Source organism: Orcinus orca, chromosome 2 (genome assembly GCF_937001465.1).
Source record: "Orcinus orca chromosome 2, mOrcOrc1.1, whole genome shotgun sequence".
Lineage (NCBI taxonomy): Eukaryota > Metazoa > Chordata > Mammalia > Artiodactyla > Delphinidae > Orcinus > Orcinus orca.
The window spans coordinates 134358373-134379219 of record NC_064560.1 but is presented as its reverse complement, the minus strand read 5'-3'; the positions used below and the strand labels follow the sequence as shown (position 1 = coordinate 134379219).

Genomic DNA, 20847 nt, shown 5'->3' with positions numbered 1-20847 from the left:
CTTGCTTGTAAAATTATTTTTTATTATTTGTAATTACTTATTTTCATTATAAACTTAGAAATATCTCTTGGTTTAAAAAAGTGGTTTCAAGAAACATACCAGTCTTGAGAACAAAAGTTTGCTCTCCAATAATAACAAGAAAAAATGTTTTTTCCTCTAATTGTAGTCATGTGAAAGCCATTTTGCTATTTTATGATAGAACCGTAATCTTTCATTTAAGTCAACATTCTTTTGTTACTGGCTTCCCCAAAGAATCAATCTTGTCAGCAGAAAACAATGAAGCAAATAATAAAAGGTGAAAGTCACTTACGTAGAAGCTTTTCCCACTTAGTTTTTTAAAAGTTTATACTCAGCCATATTCTTAAAAGAATTTCATTCTCTTTTCAAAGATAAATAAATAGCAATAAAATACGTTAGAGGAGTAGAGTCCATTTATTCTTTTGGTTTCCTAGCCTGGTACAAAATAGAATGATTGAGGAAAGAGGGAAGCTTGTTGCCAGTACCTCAGTAGTATAGAAAACAAGCTTGACCAAGAGAGTGAGTGGGAAGACTCTTTTTGGTAGAAGTTTTAAGTATATTGGTAAGAAGTGGTTCTGTGCAGCTAAGGGAATGTGTCAATTTATTATTACTCTGCAGGTTCTAAATCAGTGCTATTAATACCATATTACTGGCTTTTGCAATATTTTAGTATTTTTATGAATTTGTATTGATGGTGGTGCAGTGGTTGAGAGTCCACCTGCCGATGCAGGGGACACGGGTTCGTGCCCCGGTCCGGGAAGATCCCACATGCTGCGGAGCGGCTGGGCCCGTGAGCCATGGCCGCTGAGTCTGTGCGTCCAGAGCCTGTGCTCCGCAACGGGAGAGGCCACAACAGTGAGAGGCCCGCATACCGCAAAAAAAAAAAAAAAAGAACAGATTTTAAAATTGGTCAAGATGTCACTAAATGTGTTTCTATTTTTAAAAAATTTTTTTATTGTTAAAAATTTGTTGGGTTTTTTTTTTTTTTTTTTTGGCCTCTGCGTGGCTTGTAGGATCTTAGTTCCCCGACCAGGGATTGAACCCAGGCTACAGCAGTGAAAGTGTCAAGTCCTAACCATTGGACTGCCAGGGAATTCCCTAAACGTGTTTTTAGAAAGTCTATTAAAATGGTTTATAGTTTTATACCTTGAAGGGGTAAATTCTTGTGTTTATAGAAAATGGGTTTATACCTGGAGCTTTATGCTTTCAAATGCCAGATAAATGAGAACTTACTGAAATACAGGTTTTATAGTTAAAAATTTAAAATCTTTTATGCTTTAAGCCAACTACTACCATCTAAAATTACATTGAGATTTTAGAGGATGGTTGCGGTATTTCTATTAAATTCTGTTTTAGACTCTATTATAAAGAGCAGAAATAAAAATAAAATAAAGGTTTTATTTGCCTCTGGAAATCTTAGTATTTTTTGTTTCTTTTTTCCCTGTAATTGTTAGCAATATATAAAATAGGAAAATGTTATTTTTATGAAAAATGTTACAGGCTATTGCAAGCATGCTTTTTTGTTTATTCTTCTTGAAAAGCCATATACTTTTTTATTTAAATAAATTTATTTATTTATTCATGGCTGCGTTGGGTCTTCGTTGCTGCACAGGGGCTTTCTCTAGTTGTGGCAAGCGGAGGCTACTCTTCATTGCGGTGCAGGCTTCTCATTGCAGTGGCTTCTCTTGTGGAGCACGGGCTCTAGAGCGCAAGCTCAGTAGTTGTGGCACACGGGCTTAGTTGCTCTGCAGCATGTGAGATCTTCCTGGACCAGGGATTGAACCCGTGTCCCCTGCATTGGCAGGCGGATTCTTAACCACTGCGCCACCAGGGAAGTCCCAGCAGTATACTTTTTGAGTGTACCTTAAGTGGGGAACTGACTGCTTGTGTTACCAGATGGTTATACAAAATTTTCTGTGCAGTTCCAGTTCCTCAACACACTGAATTATGAAGCTGTGTGTTTGTGTGTGTAAAATCTAACCTCCTTGGTTATTTCTGATAATTAGCCAGCTTTTGAAACCTCTATATGTTATGAATTTTTCTTGTATTTTACATTTCAAATAAAATTCCATGGGTCAGCTGACTCTGTATTTATACCTTAAGTTATTTACAGCTGAACTTGCTTAGCCCAAAATATTTAAGTGCTTAGAATAGAGTCACCTGTATAATTTGAGTTTATCCGTAAGGGGAGAGGTTCCTAACATTTGTTGAGAGCCTACTATTTTAAATACTAATATGAATTTATTAGTAGTTGCTATAACCTGATTTTGTCTTTAATTTGCTTCCAAATCTGAAGTATTTAACACTATCTTTTAAAATTCCTTGCATGTTAGTTTGCTCCTTAATGATGTTGTCATTTCTGAATATATGTTTTTAAAATAAGCTCTGAAGACTGTTTTAAAATAATTAGATAAAAATTACCTATATCCAGTGTTTGCATTCAGTTTAAATTTTGTTTAAAGTAAGAAGAATCTTACAATAAAACATTTTGTTAAGTAATTTATTTGTTTTAAGCAAAATGTTCTTATTTAGAAATATTGGAAACTACAGTAATTGTGAAATACTTTAGGTTGATAGTATTAGCTGAATCAATGTTGGATGTTTTGCACTGGTGACCTCTAGTGGTCTTGCAGTTAAAAAAGTTGTTCTGCTGTCAGTGTCAAGTAATTTTTTTAGATTTTCATGTGATAATCACCTACTGATTGTTGAATAACTCAGATGATAAAATATAGCCCTAATGGCTACCTTTATCTATATTCAGAGGAAGAAAAGTTGTCTTAACAATAAAGTTTTGTTACTCTGAATTAACTGAGATTGGATATGGAAACAAATTTATAAAAAAGCTCATTTCTGTCTTACACTGTGTATGTAGTAATGAATTTCAAGTTAGTTATCTACTCAGTTTTATACTTTTGAAGTCAAATAATTAAAAACATTAAAATTAGTTGATTCTGGCAAATAAAAAATGAAAATTTATGGTTCTTTAAAAAGTTTATCCTTTATTGAACTTACTACATATTCCATTTTTGAACCTTTTTCTCTTCTTAACTAAAGGACCTAGGTCTTTGACAATATCTTCATAATAAAAATATACTTCTTAAATCTAACTCTTAAGAGTGAGATTAATTTTTTAAATTTTTAAAAATTGTGAAATATAACTTACAGAAGTGTGTAAAATATAATTGCACAGGTTAGCGGTTTATTATAAAGAGGACAACCATGATAATCACTCTTGGAGAGGTCAAAAAATAGAGTACTGCCAGCACCCTAGAAGCCTTAAAACTTGCCCCTTCCAAATCACCACTGCCTCCTTCCCTCGTAGGGGTAACCACTATCCTGACTTTCTGTGTAATCATTTCCTTGCTTTTTTTTTTTTAGTATGTTACTATCTAAGTGTTCATTGCTTAAATGTATTAGTTTAGTTTTGCCTGATAGTGAAGTTTATATATATCAGTAGATCGTATAGGATGTTGTCTCTTGTGTCTTGCTCTTTTCCTCAATGTTATATTGGTTCATCTTTGTTGTTCGGAACCTTAATTTGTTCATTTACTTTACTTGGTAGTATTTCATTGTACTAACATACGACAATTTGTCTGTTTTCTGATCTGATGGTTATTTAGATTGTTTGCAGTTTTTGGCTGTTATAAAAAATGGTTGTGGGAATATTTTACATGTCTCCTAGTAGGCACATACATACATGCATTTCTGTTGGGTATGTAGCTAGGAATATATGGTTTTAATGTATTTATATCTTCAACTTTAATAGATAATACAAAACTTTCCAAAGAGGCTATACCATTTTATGGTCCCATAAGTCATTTACGAGAGTTTCTGTTGATTCACATCTTCCTCAACAAATAGTATTATCAGATTAAAAAATTTTTAGCCAACCTGGTGTTGTATTTATTGTATTTTTAATTTGTATTTCTCTGAATACTAATGAGGTTGAGAACTATTTCATATCTTGATTGGCCATTTTGGTATCTTGTGACCTGGTATTGTCAGTCTTTTTACAATATTTCTATCAGGCTGTTTTTTGTTGGTTTTTTTTTAAGTTGTATACCTTTTGGGGGAGCAGATAGGAATTATATATATGAGCCCATTCTCAGGTATATGTTTTGCAAATTTCTTCTATCTGGTTTGCCTTTTCAAAGAAAGATATTTAAAAAATACTTTTTAAAATTTGTGCTAAAAATATAATATTTATCATCTTACCTGTTTTTAAGTGTACAGTTTAGTCAAGTGTATTCACACTGTTGTGAAGCAGATCTCCAGAATTTTTTCATCTTGCAAATCTGAAACATTAAACCCATTAAACAACAATTTCTCTTTCCTCCTTCCTCCCCACCTTGTAACTAGCATTCTATTTTTTTTTTTTTTCCTGCCACATAGCTTGCGGGATCTTACTTCCACAACCAGTGATCCAACCAGTGCTCTTGGCAGTGAAAGCACAGGGTCCTAACCACTGGACCGCCAGGGAATTCCCCTCTACACTCTGTTTCTTTCAACTTGACTACCTTAGATACCTCATAAAAGTGGAATTATGTAGTCTTTTTGTGACTTCCTCATTTGACATAGCATGTCCTGAAGGTTCATTCACGTAGCATGTGACAGGTTTTCCTACCTTTTTAAGGCTGAATAATATTTCTTTGTATATACCACATTTTGTTTATCCGTTCATCAGTTGATGGACAGTGGTGTTGCTTTCACCTCTTGGCTGTAGTGAATAGGCTGGCTGTGAATTATGGGTGTGCAATATCTTTTTGAGACCATGCTCTCAATTTTTTTGGATATATACCTAGAAGTGGAATTGCTAGATTATATGTTAGTTCCATTTTTAATTTTTTGAGCAACCTCCATACTGTTTTACATTATGGTTGCATCATTATAATTCCACCAACTGTGCACAAGAGTCCCAATTTCTCCACATCCTCACCAATGCTTGTTAACGAACACTTTGTTTTGAACAATTTTAGATTCACAGAAAAATTGAGCAGATAGGACAGAGCTCCCATATGTGGTGTGGCACTGCTGCCTGCCTCCCCTCCAGTTTCCCTTTGTTATTAATATCTTGCAATAGTGTGGTACATTTGCTACAATTAACCAGTTCTCATACATTATTATTATTAATGTTTGTCCATAGATTAAAGTTCATTCTGTGTTGTACTGGCTTATGGGTGTTGACAGTTGCATAATGTCCTGGATCTACCATTATAGTACCACGTAGAACAGTTTCACCGTTCCTAAAAGTTTCCTGTGCTTCACCTGTTCATCTTTCTCCTTACCCCCAAATGCTTGGCAACTACTGCTCTTTTTGCTGTCTCTAGTTTTGCCTTTTGTGGAATGTCATATAGTTGGAATTATACAGTGTGTCGGCTTTTAGACTGGCTTCTTTCACTTAGGAATATGCATTTAAGGTTTCTCCATGTCTTTTCTTGGCTTGATAGCTCATTTCTCTTTAATGATGAATAATATTCCCTGTATGGATGTACCAGAGTGTTTATCCATTTACCCATTGAAGGGTATCTTGGTTGATTCCAAGTTTTGGCAGTTATGAATAAAGCAGCTACAGACATTCATGTTCATATTTTTGTGTAGACACAGGTTTTCAGCTAATTTAGATAGATACCAAGGAGCATTGTGTTTTCAGTTTCAATTTTCAAATTCCAGTTATTCATTGCTAGTATATATAGGAAGGCAGTTAATTTTTGTCTTACCTTTGTATCCTCTAACCTTCCTATAATCGCTTATTGGATCCAGGAGGTTTTGGTAATTCTTTAGAATTTTCTTCGTAGACAGTCATGTCATCTGCAGAGTCTTATTTTTTCCTTCTCAATGTGTGTACTTTAAAATTTTCTTTTTTAAAAACATGGAATACTTCATGAATTTGCATATCCTCCTTGCTCAAGGGCCACGCTAATCTTCTTTTTATGGTTCCAATTAAAATGTTCTTTTCTTGTCTACTGCATTGGCTAGGACTTTGTGTATGACGTTGAATAAGAGTGGTGAAAGGGGATAGCCTTTCCTTGTTCCTTGTCTTAGGAGGCAAAGCATCTAGTTTCTCACCATTAAATAGGATATTGAGCTATAGGTTTTTGGTACATTATCTTATCAACTGCAGAAGTTCCCCTCTATTCTTAGCTTGCTGAGAGTTTTTGTCATGAATCAGTGTTTGATTTTATTGGATGCTTTTTCTGCATCTATTAATATGGTCATATGGTTTTTCTTCTTTAACCTGTTTAACCAGTTAATGATAGAGTACATAAATAGATTTTCAGATGTTAAACCAGCCTTACATACCTGAAATAAATCCCACTTGTTATGTAATTCTTTGTATATATTGTTGGATTCAATTTGATAATATTTTGTTGAGGGTTTTTGCATCTGTGTTCATGTTCATGAGAGATAATTGATCAGTAGTTTTCCTTTCTTGTGACATCTGTCTGGTTTTGATAGTAGGGTAATGCTGGCTTTATTGAATGAGTTAGCAAGTGTACCCTCTGCTTCTATTGCTTAGAATAATTATAGAGAATTGGTATCATTTCTTCCCTAAATGTTTGGTAGAATTCACCATTGAACCCATCTGGGCCTGGTTCCTTCTGATGTAGAAAGTTATTAACTATTGGTTTAATTTCTTTAATATCAATAGATACAGTCCTATTCACATGATCTCTTTCGCCTGTGTGATTTTGGTAGATTGTCTTTCAAGAAATTGTTCCATTTCATGTAAATTATCAAGTTTGTGGGCATAGAGTTCATAATATTCCTTTATTATATGTTCAGTGTCCTTGGGATCAGTAGTGATGATCTTTCTTTCATTTCATTTCTGGTATTAATTTGTTTTTTCTCTCTTTTCTTGGTTAGCTTGGCTAAGAAGTTAATCAATTTTATCGGTCTTTTCAAAGAATCTTATTTCATTGATTATTGGTATATTTTCAGCTTTATTGGTTTCTGCTCTAATTTTATTTTTCTGCTTGCTGCAGGTTTATAATGCTATTCTTTCTCTGTTTGCCTAAGTTGGAAGCTAAATTGTTGATTTTAGATCTTTTCTAATATATACATTGACTGGTATAAATTTCCCCATAAGCACTACTTTTCCTACATTAAATGTGAATTTAAAGCCAATTTGAAAAGCTGTCAGAGTGGAGAGCATGTTTGTATGATTTCTAATTCTTTATATTTGCTGAAAGTGTGTTTTCTGGTCCACAGTGTGGCCTGTCTTGGTGAATGTTCCATGTGACTTTGAGAAGAGTGTGTATTTCTATTTCTCTAAGAAATGTCACTGGGGGGAATTCCCTGGTGGTACAGTGGTTAGGACTCCATGCTTCCACTGCCAGGGGCACAATGTGGCCAAAAAAAAAAAAGAAAGAAAGGGGAAAAAATATGTCACTGGGGTTTTGATAGGGATTGCACTGAATCTGTAGATCAGTTGGGTAGTATTGATATTTTAATAATAGTAAGTCTTCCAGTCCATGAACATGGAATGTGTTTACACTTATTTCTGTCTTTAATTTCTTTTCTTTCTTTTTTTTAATATTTATTTATTTATTTTATTTATTTGGCTGCTCCAGGTCTTAGTTGCTGCATACGGACTCTTCCTTGCCGTGTGCAGGATCTTTAGTTATGGCATGTGAGATGTTCAGTTGCAGCATGTGGGATCTTTAGTTGGGGCATGTGGGATCTTTAGTTTGCGGCATGCAGGATCTAGTTCCCTAACCAGGAATCGAACCCAGGCCCCCTGCATTGGGAGCCCAGAGTCTTAACAACTGGACCACGAGGGAAGTCCCTCTGTCTTTAATTTCATTCAGCAATATTTTTTGATTTTCATTGTACCAGTCTTTCACCTCCTTATTTAAATATTATGTTAACTAAGTATTTTGTTCTTTTTGATGCTTTTGTAAATGGAATTGTTTTCATAATTTCCTTTCATGATTGTTCACTGATAGGGTATGGAAATGCTATTGATTTTTGTGTGTTGACTGTGTCCTGGTATTTTGCTGAATTTGTAGTTGTAACAGACTTATGGAATTGTTTGGGTTTACTACATATAACATCATATCATCTGTGAACAGAGATAATTTTACTTCTTCCTTTCTAACTTAGATTCCTTTCATTTTTCTTGCCTCATTGCTCTGCTTATGACTTCTAGTACTATGCTGAACATGAGTGTTAGAAGCAGGCGTCCTTGTTCTGATTTTTGAGAGAAGGCTTTCAGTCTTTAACCATTGAGTACGACGTTTGTTGTTTTTTCTCATAAATGGCTTTTATTATGTCATGAGAGTTTCCTTTTATTCTTAGTTTGTTGAGGTTTTTTAATCAAGAAAAAGGTGTTCAGTTTTGTCAAATTCTTTTTCTGCATCAGTTGAAATGGTCATGTGTTTTTTTTTTTGTTTTTTTTTTTTTTTTTTGCGGTACGCGGGCCTCTCACTGTTGTGGCCTCTCCCGTTGCGGAGCACAGGCTCTGGACGCGCAGGCGCAGCAGCCATGGCTCACGGGCCCAGCAGCTCCGCGGCATGTGGGATCTTCCCGGACCGGGGCACAAACCCGTGTCCCCTGCATCAGCAGGCGGACTCTAAACCACTGCGCCACCAGGGAAGCCCTGTCATGTGTTTTTTATTCTGTTAATGTAGTATATTATATTAATTGGTTTTCTTATGTTGAGCCATCCTTGCATTGCAGGAATAAATCTCACTTGGTCATGATTTGTAATCTTTGTAATATGCTACTGAATTTGATTTACTAGTATTTTGTTGAGAGTTTTTGCATCAGTGTTTATAAGAGATACTGGTTTTCTTGCAGTACCTTTATCTAGCTTTGGCTCTTGGCACAGTGCTGGACTCATTGAGTTAAGGAATGTCCCTCTTAAATTTTTTGAAATGTTTTAGAAAGATTGGTGTTAATTCTTTAAATGTTTGGTAGAATTCACTAATAAAGCAATCAGTCTAAAGGTTTTGTTTGTTGGGAGATTCTTGATTACTAATTCAATCTCTTTACTAGTTATAGACCTTTTCAGATTTTCTGTTTTTTTCATTATTCAGTCTTGGTGGATTTTGTGTTTCTAGGTTATCCAATTTGTTGGTGTACAGTTGTTTGTAGTACTCTTATACTCCTTTTTATTTCTGTAGAATTGGTTGCAACGTCCCCACTTTCATTTCTGAGTTTAGTTATTTGTGTCTTTTTTTCTTAGTCAATCCAGGTAACGGTTTGTCAATTTTGTTGATCTTTTTGAAGAACCAAGTTTTGATTTTGTTGATTTTTTTTCTGTTGTTTTTCTCTGCTTTATTTTATTTCTATGCTTTAATCTTTATTATTTCTTTCCTTCTGCTAGCTTTAGGTTTAGTTTGTTCTTTTTCTGAAATTCCTTAAGTTTTAAAGTTAGGTTGTTGATTTGAGTTCTTTCTTGCCTTTTTTTTTTTTTTTTTTTTTCCGGTACGTGGGCCTCTCCTGTTGCGGAGCACAGGCTCCGGACGCGCAGGCTCAGCGGCCATGGCTCACGGGCCTAGCTGCTCCATAGCATGTGGGATCTTCCTGGACCGGGGCACGAACCCATGTCCCCTGCATCGGCAGGCGGACTCAACCACTGCACCACCAGGGAAGCCCCCTCTTTCTTGCTTTTTAATGTAAGCCTTTATAGCTATAAATTATTCATTTAGCACTGCTTTTGCTGTGTCCCATAAGTTTTGGTAAGCTGTGTTTTCATTTTTATTCCTAAGTATTTTTTAATTTTCCTTATGATTTTTTTGTTTTATTAGTTGTTCAAGAGGGTGTTGTTTAATATCCACAAATTTGTGGCTTTTTCAAGTTTTTTTGTTACTAATTTCTAACTTCATCCATTGTGATCACAGGAGATTTTTTTAAATGATATTTAAGTTTTAAAATTGATTAGAGTTGATTTGTGTCCTAACATGTGGTCTGTTTTTGAGAATATCTCTTCTATATTTGAGAAGAATGTATTCTGTTGTTGTTGGGTAGAGTGTTCCATATATGTCTGTTAGATCTAGCTGGTTTATTGAGTTGTTCAAGTCCTCTGTTTCCTTATTTTCGGTCTGGTTCTTCTATGTGTTATTGAGAGTGGGATATCGAAGTCTCCAGCTATTATTATTGAACTATTTCTTCCTTTAATTCTGTCAATTTTTGTGTCATATATTTTGATGGTCTCATTAGGTATGTAAATATTTATAACTTTTTTGGTTTTTGCTGTATTAAACCTTTTATTAGTATATAATGTCCTTTGTCTCTTATGACCTTTTTTCATATAAAGTCTATTTTGTCTAATATTAACATAGAAGGCTTGCAAACCTTAATAGTATATACTAGGCTTTGCAGGTCACATTGGGTCTGTGTTGCCTATTCTAATTTTGTTTATTGTTTTTTTTTTTAAACCATTTTTCACTCTGTGGCTGTCCAAAAACAGGTAGGTTGCCAATTCCTACTTTATCTTGAACAGAAGCTTTTTAATTATAGTGAATTTATCCATCCTTTTCTTTATTGTTAGTGTCTTTGTAAATATGATTTTTGTGGTTACTTTTTAAAGTGTTTATTTGCAAAGATGATGCTGTTCATGGTGCATTATGACCTGTAAAAGCAATCGAAAAGTCCACTGTCCATGATCCTTTACTAAATGTCAAATCTGTTATTTTATTGGTCCTTATTATCACTATCAGACATAATCTTTACCTTTTTAGTCTGTACAGTTCATAAGATCAGTTCCAGTAGTCATGACTTTTCTGTTATCTGCTTTTTACTCTCCTCTCCAGTATTTTATGTTAGAGTCTGTCCTTTTAAGTTTCATTTTAATGAATTCTTACCATTTCCTTGTCTTGTGTCTTTGTGAGTTACCTCCCTTCAGCTCCTGTTCAGAAGTTGCTTTGGGGTTCTTGCTGTTTTACAGGATTTGTGCTTCTTTGTTTAATTTACTGGATTCTCTAGGTATGGATGACTTTTAATACCAAAATGCCAAAGAAAGAAGTGAAAATGAATTCTCACAACAGTATAAGATTCTAATAGGAAGTATTGTAGTCTTTTTTTTTTTTTAATTCCTTAGAGGACAGTATGACTTGCACTTAGTTTGCAGTATCTTTCTCAACCAAAAAATTACCAGTTACTACTACTACTTTTTTAAAATTTATTTATTTGGCTGTGCTGGGTCTTAGTTGTGGCATGTGGTATCTTCATTGTTGCGTACAAGATCTCGCTGTGGCATGCAAGATCTTTTTAGTTGTGGCACACAGGTCTTTTTAGTTGTGGCATGTGGGATCTTTTTTTTTTTTTTTTTTTTTTTTTTTAGTTGTGGCATGCATGCGGGATCTAGTTCCCTGACCAGGGATGGAACCTGGGCCCCCTGCATTGGGTGCGCAGAGTCTTAACCACTGGACCACCAGGGAAGTCCACTACTTCTTAAGAAGCAAAATAAAATGAGCTTCTTTCATTTTTTTCTGTTGCTAATTGTAAAATACTTATGAGATCTGGAAATTAGAGTCACATAAGGGTTCTACAGTATGTGATTCATTTTTGTTTTTTTTTAAAGCCAATACAGGAGAAAACCCTCAATCAGAATTTCTTGAAGCTGTGTAATGAAACTGATATATTCTACCTTTGCTCCACAGCTTAAGAGAGTCAGAAGTGCTACTTTTCTCTTTAGGATCTAGACTATTATTAGGTTCTGAATCTTTACCATTGCTCCTAGATCTTTATTTTTGTTTTGAAATTTGTATGTAGACTAAGTGTTATATAGTTGTGTATAATTTCTCAGGTCTTACGGAGTTGTGAATGATTTCATTTAATTTTTCCAAACTTAATGTGTTAAATTATTCGGATGAATTCATTTGTTCTGATTCCATGTTTACTGAAATTTTTTAAAAATTAACCATAATTTAGCTTACAAAGTAGCTTACTTTATCTTAATGGGCAAATACACCTATTGGTCATCTCGGCAAGAGCATGAAAGTTAATTTTATTGTAAATATGTTCATAACAGCAAATATCCCCATGTAGATGCCAGCCTCCTTAAACATTACTCTTTAGTGTGGGGTGTATAAAGGAGGCTGACATGCTGGGAAGGGCCAGAAAAAGATGGAGAATTGTCTCTCTGAGAAAATAAGGCAATTAAAAGGAAAAAAAATTCTCTCACTGTAGAAAATGACAACAGAAAGTAATGAGGTCATTGAACATAAAGTGGCTTAACTTAAACTATTTGCAATACTCTGGATAATTGTTTCAAGAGATAAAACAATTTGGAGTGTGGTGGATAGAATGGAAAAGATTATAAATTTTTAAGTATTTCATGAAAGAAATGCTTTTGAGGGAATATTACTGTTTTTTAAACAAGCAATATCTAATTTGAGGAAAAATATTTATCTACTTGTGAATATAATATTTTTTAGTTCTTTGTGACTTGTTTGTTAGGAATTAGGTGCAATTTTTACATACAAAATTTCCTTTCAAAAGTATGTAAAACTTAATATTAGAGACCAAAAGGATTATAAGCAAATAGCTAATTTATAGTTATCTTTATTTTAAAGTGATTGTATTACCTAACAAAGAAAGTTTGATCAACTGCTTCTATGAATTTCAAATCTTGCTGTCATGAGTAAAAGGGCAGAATTTTACATTTATTGTTTTCCTTTTTTCAATTTCCTATGTATAGTTAAGAAAAAAATGAAAATAAATGAACTTTTTGTATTTTTAGGCCCGGATAGCATTTTTGCAAGGAGAAAGAAAAGGTCAAGAAAACTTGAAGAAGGATTTAGTAAGAAGAATAAAGATGTTAGAATATGCATTAAAACAAGAAAGGTATGTGTCCCTCATTTTCTTATATGAATAAAATAAAGTAGAACAATATTATTCTCTTTATGTATTATTATACAGTGTATTTAACGCCTTTTGAAAGATACAAAGGTTTGCCCAAAATACAGGACGATATTTTGATTTGATTCTTATATAGGAAAAGAAAAAAAGATTAAAATCTTTAAATTGAAATATCATCTTTTATTATAGAGTCCAAGTTTTTTCTTTTTTACAGATTAGGAAAAATTTATCTTTACTTGGGTGTATATTTTAGTTGGGCAATTTATCTTATTTTTTTTCTTTTACATCCAGTATATTTTTTTTCTCCAACTTCTTTTGCAAGTAAAGTTTAAAGAAACAGACATTCATATTATGCTTTATTTGTCATTGGAGAAATATATACCAGTAGTTAGTTGCTTACCTATGTAGAAAAGGGAAAAAAAAATTGTTTTTCTTTCAACAATTTATTATTAAATTTTCAGGGCAAAATATCACAAATTAAAATACGGCACAGAACTGAACCAAGGTGATTTGAAAATGCCAACCTTTGAATCAGGTAAACTTGATTCTTCTGTTAATCTCCCCCCGCCCCACACACACACACCCCATGCAAGAAAAACTGGTTTAAGCTCATTTTTATGTAACAAACATGTTCTCTTTACCCCCATTTTGCTTTGAAAGCATCAGTTAGTTAGATGGTTGCCTATTATAATACTGTCTAGAATTTGGGGAAAAATAATAAATGAATAAAAGTAAGTATCAATAGTGTCATCTACATAATCTCCTACATACTTTCTTGTTTTAAAACCTGTGTAAAACTGGGTGTATTTTTGGTTGTAATTAGAAGTGGAAGGTAATGAGTAACTCTTTGTACCACCTGTAGGCAATTCTTATCCAAGTCTATATAAGCTTAATTTTGTATTATTAAAAAGTTATTTTTTTTTCTAGAGAAGCTGTGATTAACTCATAAAGAAATTTCAAATTTGAATTTGGAAACTACGGAGGCAGCCAGATAAGGATAAGAGAAGGAAAACATTATCTCCAATTGGCCTTGCTCTTTACTAAAGTAGTGAGTGTGAGAGTAGTATGTGATGAACAGTTATGCAGGAAGAGAGGGCTGGATATAGGAAAAGGCTATAACAGTTTAGTGTTAATTTAGGGTTCCATATGATTACAATTTGAGTAATCTGAAAGTTTAATAAGAAAAGAATATTTTGATTTATGTTATATAATATTTGGGAATATTACTGCAATTTTCTATTTCTGAGGTATATGTAGAACCCATTTATATACACAGTTTGATGGTGCAGGCAAATTGAATTCTATACTGTTCTTGGCTGCTGGTTACTAAGATAAGGAAAAAAATGTGTCTTTATTTTGATATACAATTTTTCTTCTCCTTGTATTGTTGTTTCCATTCCTAATAAAGTCAAAGTGTACATGGTAGGGAAAATAAAACAAATAGGGATTTTTTTTTTAAGTTAAATGTTACAGTAAATTTTTAAAATTTAGCTAATTGGTTTTGGTTTAACATCAAGTACTTAAAACTTGGCAGAAAACACCCTATATGTACAACCTGCAGTTGATTTATTCTTAGGTCTTCTCCACTTACCAATTTTAGCACCACAACCATATCTTCCTAGTTGTCATATATAAAATTAAGAGACCAAGATAGGAGTGGCATAGGTTTCCTTTGATCTAGCTTTTAAGTGGTTACGAAGACTCAGATGCCAGGGGACAATATTATGGTCTCCTCCTTGGAAAAGCTATAATAAATGATAAAAAGATGGAAGGCCTGTATATTTTGGGCCATGTTTACTGCAGCAGTCCCATTATAGTTAGAGGGAGTACAGTGGTTTCACCATAGAGAAAACCTGATGTCTTCATAGCTTTTCTTTAACTCATTTTTTTTCTAATATGGCTAGAATATTCAGAAAATAATCACTTTTTTTTTTTTTTTTTTTTTTTTTGGCCGCTCCGCATGGCTTGCAGGATCTTAGTTCCCAGACCAGGTATTGAACCCGGACTACAGCAGTGAAAGCACTGAGTCCTAACCACTGGACCACCAGGGAATTCCCCACTTAGTATAACTTGAGGACTGTCCCCCTAACTTGGTCTGTATAAATGTGAGGAACAGCCCCACTGTTCCTGGAACTAGAGTCGGAATTGGCTAACTGGTCTTGGTACAAGTTGGTATAAAGGAAAATCATTAGCACGTAATCTCTCCTGCCCCAACTGAAATGAGAGAAAAACAAGTCTGTTTTTATCTATATAAACTTAACTATTAAAACTTCCTTAAATTGAAGAATAAAATAACAATCAAGTATTTTATTTATAGGAAACAATAATAATAAAGTAGATTATTTCTACTGATGTAGAAAAACTACTCAGGATGTTTAGTGGAAAACAAACAAAGGAATGGGCAAAAATACACCATGCAAACAATGAGATAAAATTATTTACATCAAAGTATAGAAAGAAATAAACATTAAATGAATCAGTGTTGCCTTTTATATACTTAAAATAAATCAAAATGTAAAAAAGAGAAAACGTACGAAATACTGTTATGAAAGAAGTACAAGGTATGTGTGTTTTTATACCCTTGTCCTAGTAATACCAGTATATATATCCTAAACTTAACTCTATAAAAGGGGGTGTATCCAAATCTGTAAACAGCTCCTATTTCCCTACATTTAAGGGAAAAAATCTACAACAGTAAACATATGGGTAAAAGACTTGAAAAGCCACCAATAAAAGACGATATCCAAATGGCCAATAAACATACGAAACGATGCTCAAATGTATTGGTTTATACAACTTAAAACCACAGCACAGTACAATTAGACACCTACCACAATGTGAAAATGAAAAAGAAAATGTCATGTGTTGCTGAGGATGTGGATCAACCAGGATTTGCACACCTTCTGGTGTTGGAATTCTAGTTTGATAAAACTGCTCTGAAAATGATTTGTCAGTACAAGTTTCCCCCAGTATCCCAAAGTAGAGCATTCCTGTTCATAAGCCAAAATGACATAAAACAAAGACGCAGTTTACCTTTGGACACATCTTGCTAATGATACGCAAAATAGATCAAGATAAAGCACAGATGATAATAGACACAGTTCAAAACTATGGGCTTGTTACGGAGCTTGGTGGTGCCTCTCTCGCTGCTTGGGGGTGCGTGCTGCCACTGTTAACAGTTCACTGCAAAACAAATGCTGAAGGCTGTTTTTTCTTTTCGCCTTTTTTCATAAAGAGTGAAAATTCTCTCTGAATTTTTTCAGTTAGGCTAGCGAAAACAGGTACTAAATGTAGGTCTTTCATAAAAGCGAGGTGGCCTAAAGAGAGCTTTCGAAAAGCGTGGGATAGCTGTATTGCTAAAGGGAACATAGCGTGCCCCGTGGCCCAGTAATTCCACTCCTTAAAATGTTCATCACAAGGCTTGTATAAGAATGTTCGTAGTATCATTACTTTTAATAGCAAAAAACTGGAAGCAATTCACATGTTCTTCACCAATAGAATAGACAAATATATTGTGATATTTTAGTGTAAGGAAATGCTGTTTAGCAAAAAAAAAAGTGAATAAACTATAACTAGACTAAGCTATAACCAAAAGTGGATAAACTATAACTAAATTTTATGTGGATCACATAAAATTGAAAATTGATAGAAATGATTTCATATATATGAAATTCAAAAATTAACCTAGTGTTTAGAAATCAGGGTAGTGTTAATATCCTTTTAGGAATATCTAGTTAGACTTGGGAAAGGGCACGATGAAAGTTTTTGGGGGTGCTGATGACATTTTATTTCTTCATCTAGGTACTGGTTACATGGGTGTGTTAAAAAATTCATTGAGCTGTACGCTTAGGATGTACTTCAAGAATATTTTTACCAACATTATTTATAATAGTGAAAAATGGAAACATTTCAACATTAGGGAACTGGTTAAATTAAATAGGTATATACTTTCTGTAGATTATATAATTATTTTATATGATGTTAATCTATATTTATTGCCATAGAATGTTCAAGATACATTAAGTATTGAAAGCAGCTCGTAGTGCAGTACACACACTTTGACCTTTTTTTTTTTTTTTTTAATTTAAGGAGGGGAGAAGCTGATGTTATTTTCAGATGGAAAATATGGAATGATAAAATCTCAAGTACTAACACTGTTGGTGATAGGATTTGGGGCAATTTGTATTTCTTTTTTTTAAATGTATTTTTTTGGCCAGTTAATTATGTGTTATATGTGATTTAAAAATAGGCAAAATGGTATAAATAGAAAAAGTTATAAATAAAAAATGGGGGCTATTAGAATGAGATAATTATTTCTGGAAATTATAGATGTTTCTACGTGCACAGGGGAAGAATGAGAAGATATTAATAACGGATTGTTAAGGTTAGAGAAGTAATACCTGCAGAGAATATTTGAATTGCTACCAATAACTGTTTGTTCATGTGACTCTGAGGAGTCTAGGAGCCTAATGACTGTAAGCCATGGTAAGAGTTCTCAACATTCAATGTGAGGGCTTGTCTTCTATGGCCCTATATTCTTTGCTTTATCATAATTTTTATAATGGGAAATTGCAGGAAAATATTTCTGTATCATTAGTGCCAATGAATAGTTTTAAATATCACTGTGGATATACTTGTTGAGAGCTTAACTCATCTGAAGTTATACTGTTTATTAAACTCTTTTTTAATGCATACACTTTGTTACCGGAGAATAAAATATGACTTTTTACATATAGTAAAAACTGTTTTCTGGTCTAACTTTTAGTTCTAAAAATGAAATCGACTGTATAGAGTCTTGTATGTAGCCTTAGAGTCTACTGATACAGACTCTAAGTTATTCACTAGTTTTATAAATATATATCTAATTTCTAAACAATGTTGATTTTGAAAAGTTTATATAAATAGTAAATATCACTTTTTAATTTCAAAAGCATTCAACAGCAGAATTCTGGTAGTTTAAAAAATTGATTTTAATAAAATTTCATTTCAAAGCCTGGGCTTTTGATTTTTAAATCACTTGTAATAAAACAAGGAGGGTGGTGCCTAAGTGTTTGGACTGTCAGGATAAACACACTTTAAATGAGTGATCCACAGTAAACACTCAATAAAAGTTAATTTTCTTCTATCCTTTATAAAATATTTTGGTATATTCTTGTGGGACTTTATCCCTAAGAGAACTTTGGCAGTATTATCAGGAGTTGAAGTAACGTGTATGAAACTTGTCTTGTTTTTGTTGTTGTTGTTGTTGTTGTTACTGTTAATTTTAGAAGAAACCAAAGACACAGAGGCTCCCACAGCACCTCAGAATAGCCAGTTAACGTGGAAGCAGGGCAGACAGCTGTTAAGACAGTGAGTAATGGTTCATTTTCACCTTTCTTTAAGGATCTAGGTATGAAAGTGCTTCTATTCAGTCACTTTGCAAGTGAAAATTATTTAATGATAATGGGACAATGTGTATAGTTTTCATATTGCTTCTTTTTTGTTTTGTTAGATGCTTGGATCTTTTTAAAGTTTTGTTTCCTCTGAATGTTTCTCTAAACATTTCTCAGAATGATGTTTTTTTCTTATTTGTGGAGTAGGATGTCATAAAGACTAGATGTCTTGAAGACCAGAACAAAAATAGGGAGTTCATACTTATAGACATTCTCATTTCCATCGCTGGAAAATTTACATATTTGGTTTTAAGTGAGATTGTGACTGGCTTAGAGAAGCAATTTAACTGGTTATCAGAAACTTTTCAGAAGTGGCTTGCTAAATCCTGCTTCTACTTGAATCTTTAAGGAAGGTTTTTTTTTCGAGGAACCTTTTTGATGTTTGAATTCTTTGCCGTATTAGAAGTACTTACGTGGCAAATATTATTGTCTTATCTATTTGTTCTTTTCCCTTGTATTTTGAAAACTTTGGTACTCGCCTATTACTGAAATCTTAGGTAATTCAACTTTCTCAACTCTAGGCATCTTTACCATCGCTTCAGTAACCCAGTGAAGTGTGGTCAGACCCTTGATCTTGTTATAACCTAGAACTGCCCTACCTCTGGAATATTCCTTGATCATATTCCACTTTTCTTACTCCAGTTCCCATGTTATTTGTCCTCTGACCTTACTTTGATCTTTAGATCCTTGACTGTTTCATTTCCCTTACCTCCTTTACCTATTGTTGGTTTAATTTTTTTTTTTTGGCGGTGGGGTTTTTTTGTTGTTTCTTTTTGTTGTTTCCCTAGCTTCCACTTAGACCCCATGATCCTTTACCCTTTTGCTGGTACCTTTAACTTTCCTGCTGCCCACTCCTTACCCCCACCACCAGTCATTTTACTATACCTGCCTACAGTATCCCAGCCCTAATGAGTCTTACTGTCTATTGCTTCTGTTTCTAATTAATTCTTAGAGAAAAATCACAGAATTGTGTGAATGCCATTACACATTCACGGTTTCCTGTCCAAACATTGCATAGAGCCTTTTTCCATATCCCTGGTCATCTCCTGCTCCCATTGCCCTCAGTGGATATTCTGAACTTTTACCACATCTCAGCCCATTCTCCCTTACTCTCATTAGAGCATCTCAAGCTCTACTTCACTGAAATCATGAAGGCTATCAGGTGAGAACTGTCTTCACTTTTTGCTTTCCTTTCTGAAAATGTATTTAAACCTCATATTCATCATCTCAGTTTCTAATGTTCCATTCAAAGAAGTGTTTATCAATCTGGACAGTTAGTGACTAAAACTCACACAAACTTCAAAAACAGATTACTGTCTGGAAGGATGCTGGGATAGCTAGCAGAGTTGAGGGAAGTGCTGATTAACTGAGTGTTAGAAACTTAAGAGCTAGTGTATCACTGAAGATTTCTCAGGGACTGGAAACACCCAGGATATGTTCTTACTCTCTGGTGTTCTACTCCTCTGTGTATCAGTTTTATTTTCTACTGAAAACCACTTTTCTCCAGGTGGCAGGGGATCCCTTATTTTAGTCAGAATAATTTCTGAGGATTGGATTTGTCTTAACTTGATCAAATAACTGCCCACGAGTCAGTTATTTTTACCTGGGTTGTTTAAGATCTTGACAGTTCTTTTAGACCACATGGCTAGAGTGTGGTGGGAGTTTTTTTCCTCAAAAGAGGATCGCGTTTTTTAGAAGAGTATGACGGCTATAGAGAAATCAGTTGCACAGTATTTCTCTCATAAATGCCTAATCCCATTGCCTGGCTTTATATTGTGTCTCTTCTCATTTTTCTGTAACAGTAGTTTATCTCCATAGTCTTCCTTATTCATTTCTCAACTGTCTAGTTTGTTTTCCATTTTGATATTCCCCTGAAGCTTCTATCACAAACATGTTTATGAGAACCTTTTTGTTCATATTGATCTTTTGGAAATATTTGACATTAACTCTTCATTTCTTTTTGAAACTCTGTTTTTCTTACTTTCATGAAACTACTCTCTGCTTTTTTTACCCTCATTTCTCAAGTTCTTTCTTTTAATTTTCCTTTGAGTTTCTTATTCTTCCAGCCCTTTAGATGTTTGTGTCCCCAGGTTTTGTTTTTACTTATGCTTTTTCTCTGGGTAACTTCATTTAAATCCATGGCTTCAAATATCTCCAAACACTAATGACTCCCAAATCTGTACACCCAGTCCAGTCCCTTCTGAGCTTTTGACCTTCTTACCATTGTGCCTAATAAATGTTACCACTTTCATAGATACTACTTGATTATTTGATAGGTACCCTCTAAACCATATTCTGACCCTTTATTCTTTATTTTATTCAGTAGAACCACCATGCAACCATCCCAGCTAGAAACCTGAAAATTTTCCAAAATTCTTATATCTTCTTTTATTCTACTGCCATATTTACTTGTGTACCAAGTCACTAAGATATTTTATTTTTCTCACATTTCTCCTCTTCTCTAGTTTTAATTCTTGCTGTGTTAGTGTCCTAACCAGTCTCCCTGTCTTTAGCTTTCACTTAAAAATCCTCTATTATTTTGTCAGCAACATATAAAAAGAAACAAAAAAGGCTTCTTTTTAACATCTTC

The 20847-nt window shown here is 33.8% G+C and overlaps 1 protein-coding gene and 1 pseudogene across 7 annotated transcripts in view; one reads left to right on the top strand and one right to left on the bottom strand.

Moving 5' to 3' along the window:
- The window catches only part of STRN3 (striatin 3), a 114074-nt gene that overhangs the window by 47175 nt on the left and 46052 nt on the right, over positions 1-20847 (top strand). For 5 of the 7 annotated variants that reach the window (XM_033409925.2, XM_004282138.3, XM_033409926.2 and 2 more), the window contains exons 2-4: positions 12707-12810; positions 13287-13360; positions 18093-18174. In XM_033409925.2, coding sequence (XP_033265816.1) covers positions 12707-12810; positions 13287-13360; positions 18093-18174 — 260 coding nt within the window. Of the gene's footprint in view, positions 1-12706; positions 12811-13286; positions 13361-17176; positions 17311-18092; positions 18175-20847 lie in introns of those variants that run through there. The other 2 variants (XM_033409924.2, XM_049706792.1) reach the window with 2 other exon arrangements.
- On the bottom strand, positions 5882-5969 carry LOC117197583 (uncharacterized; annotated as a pseudogene).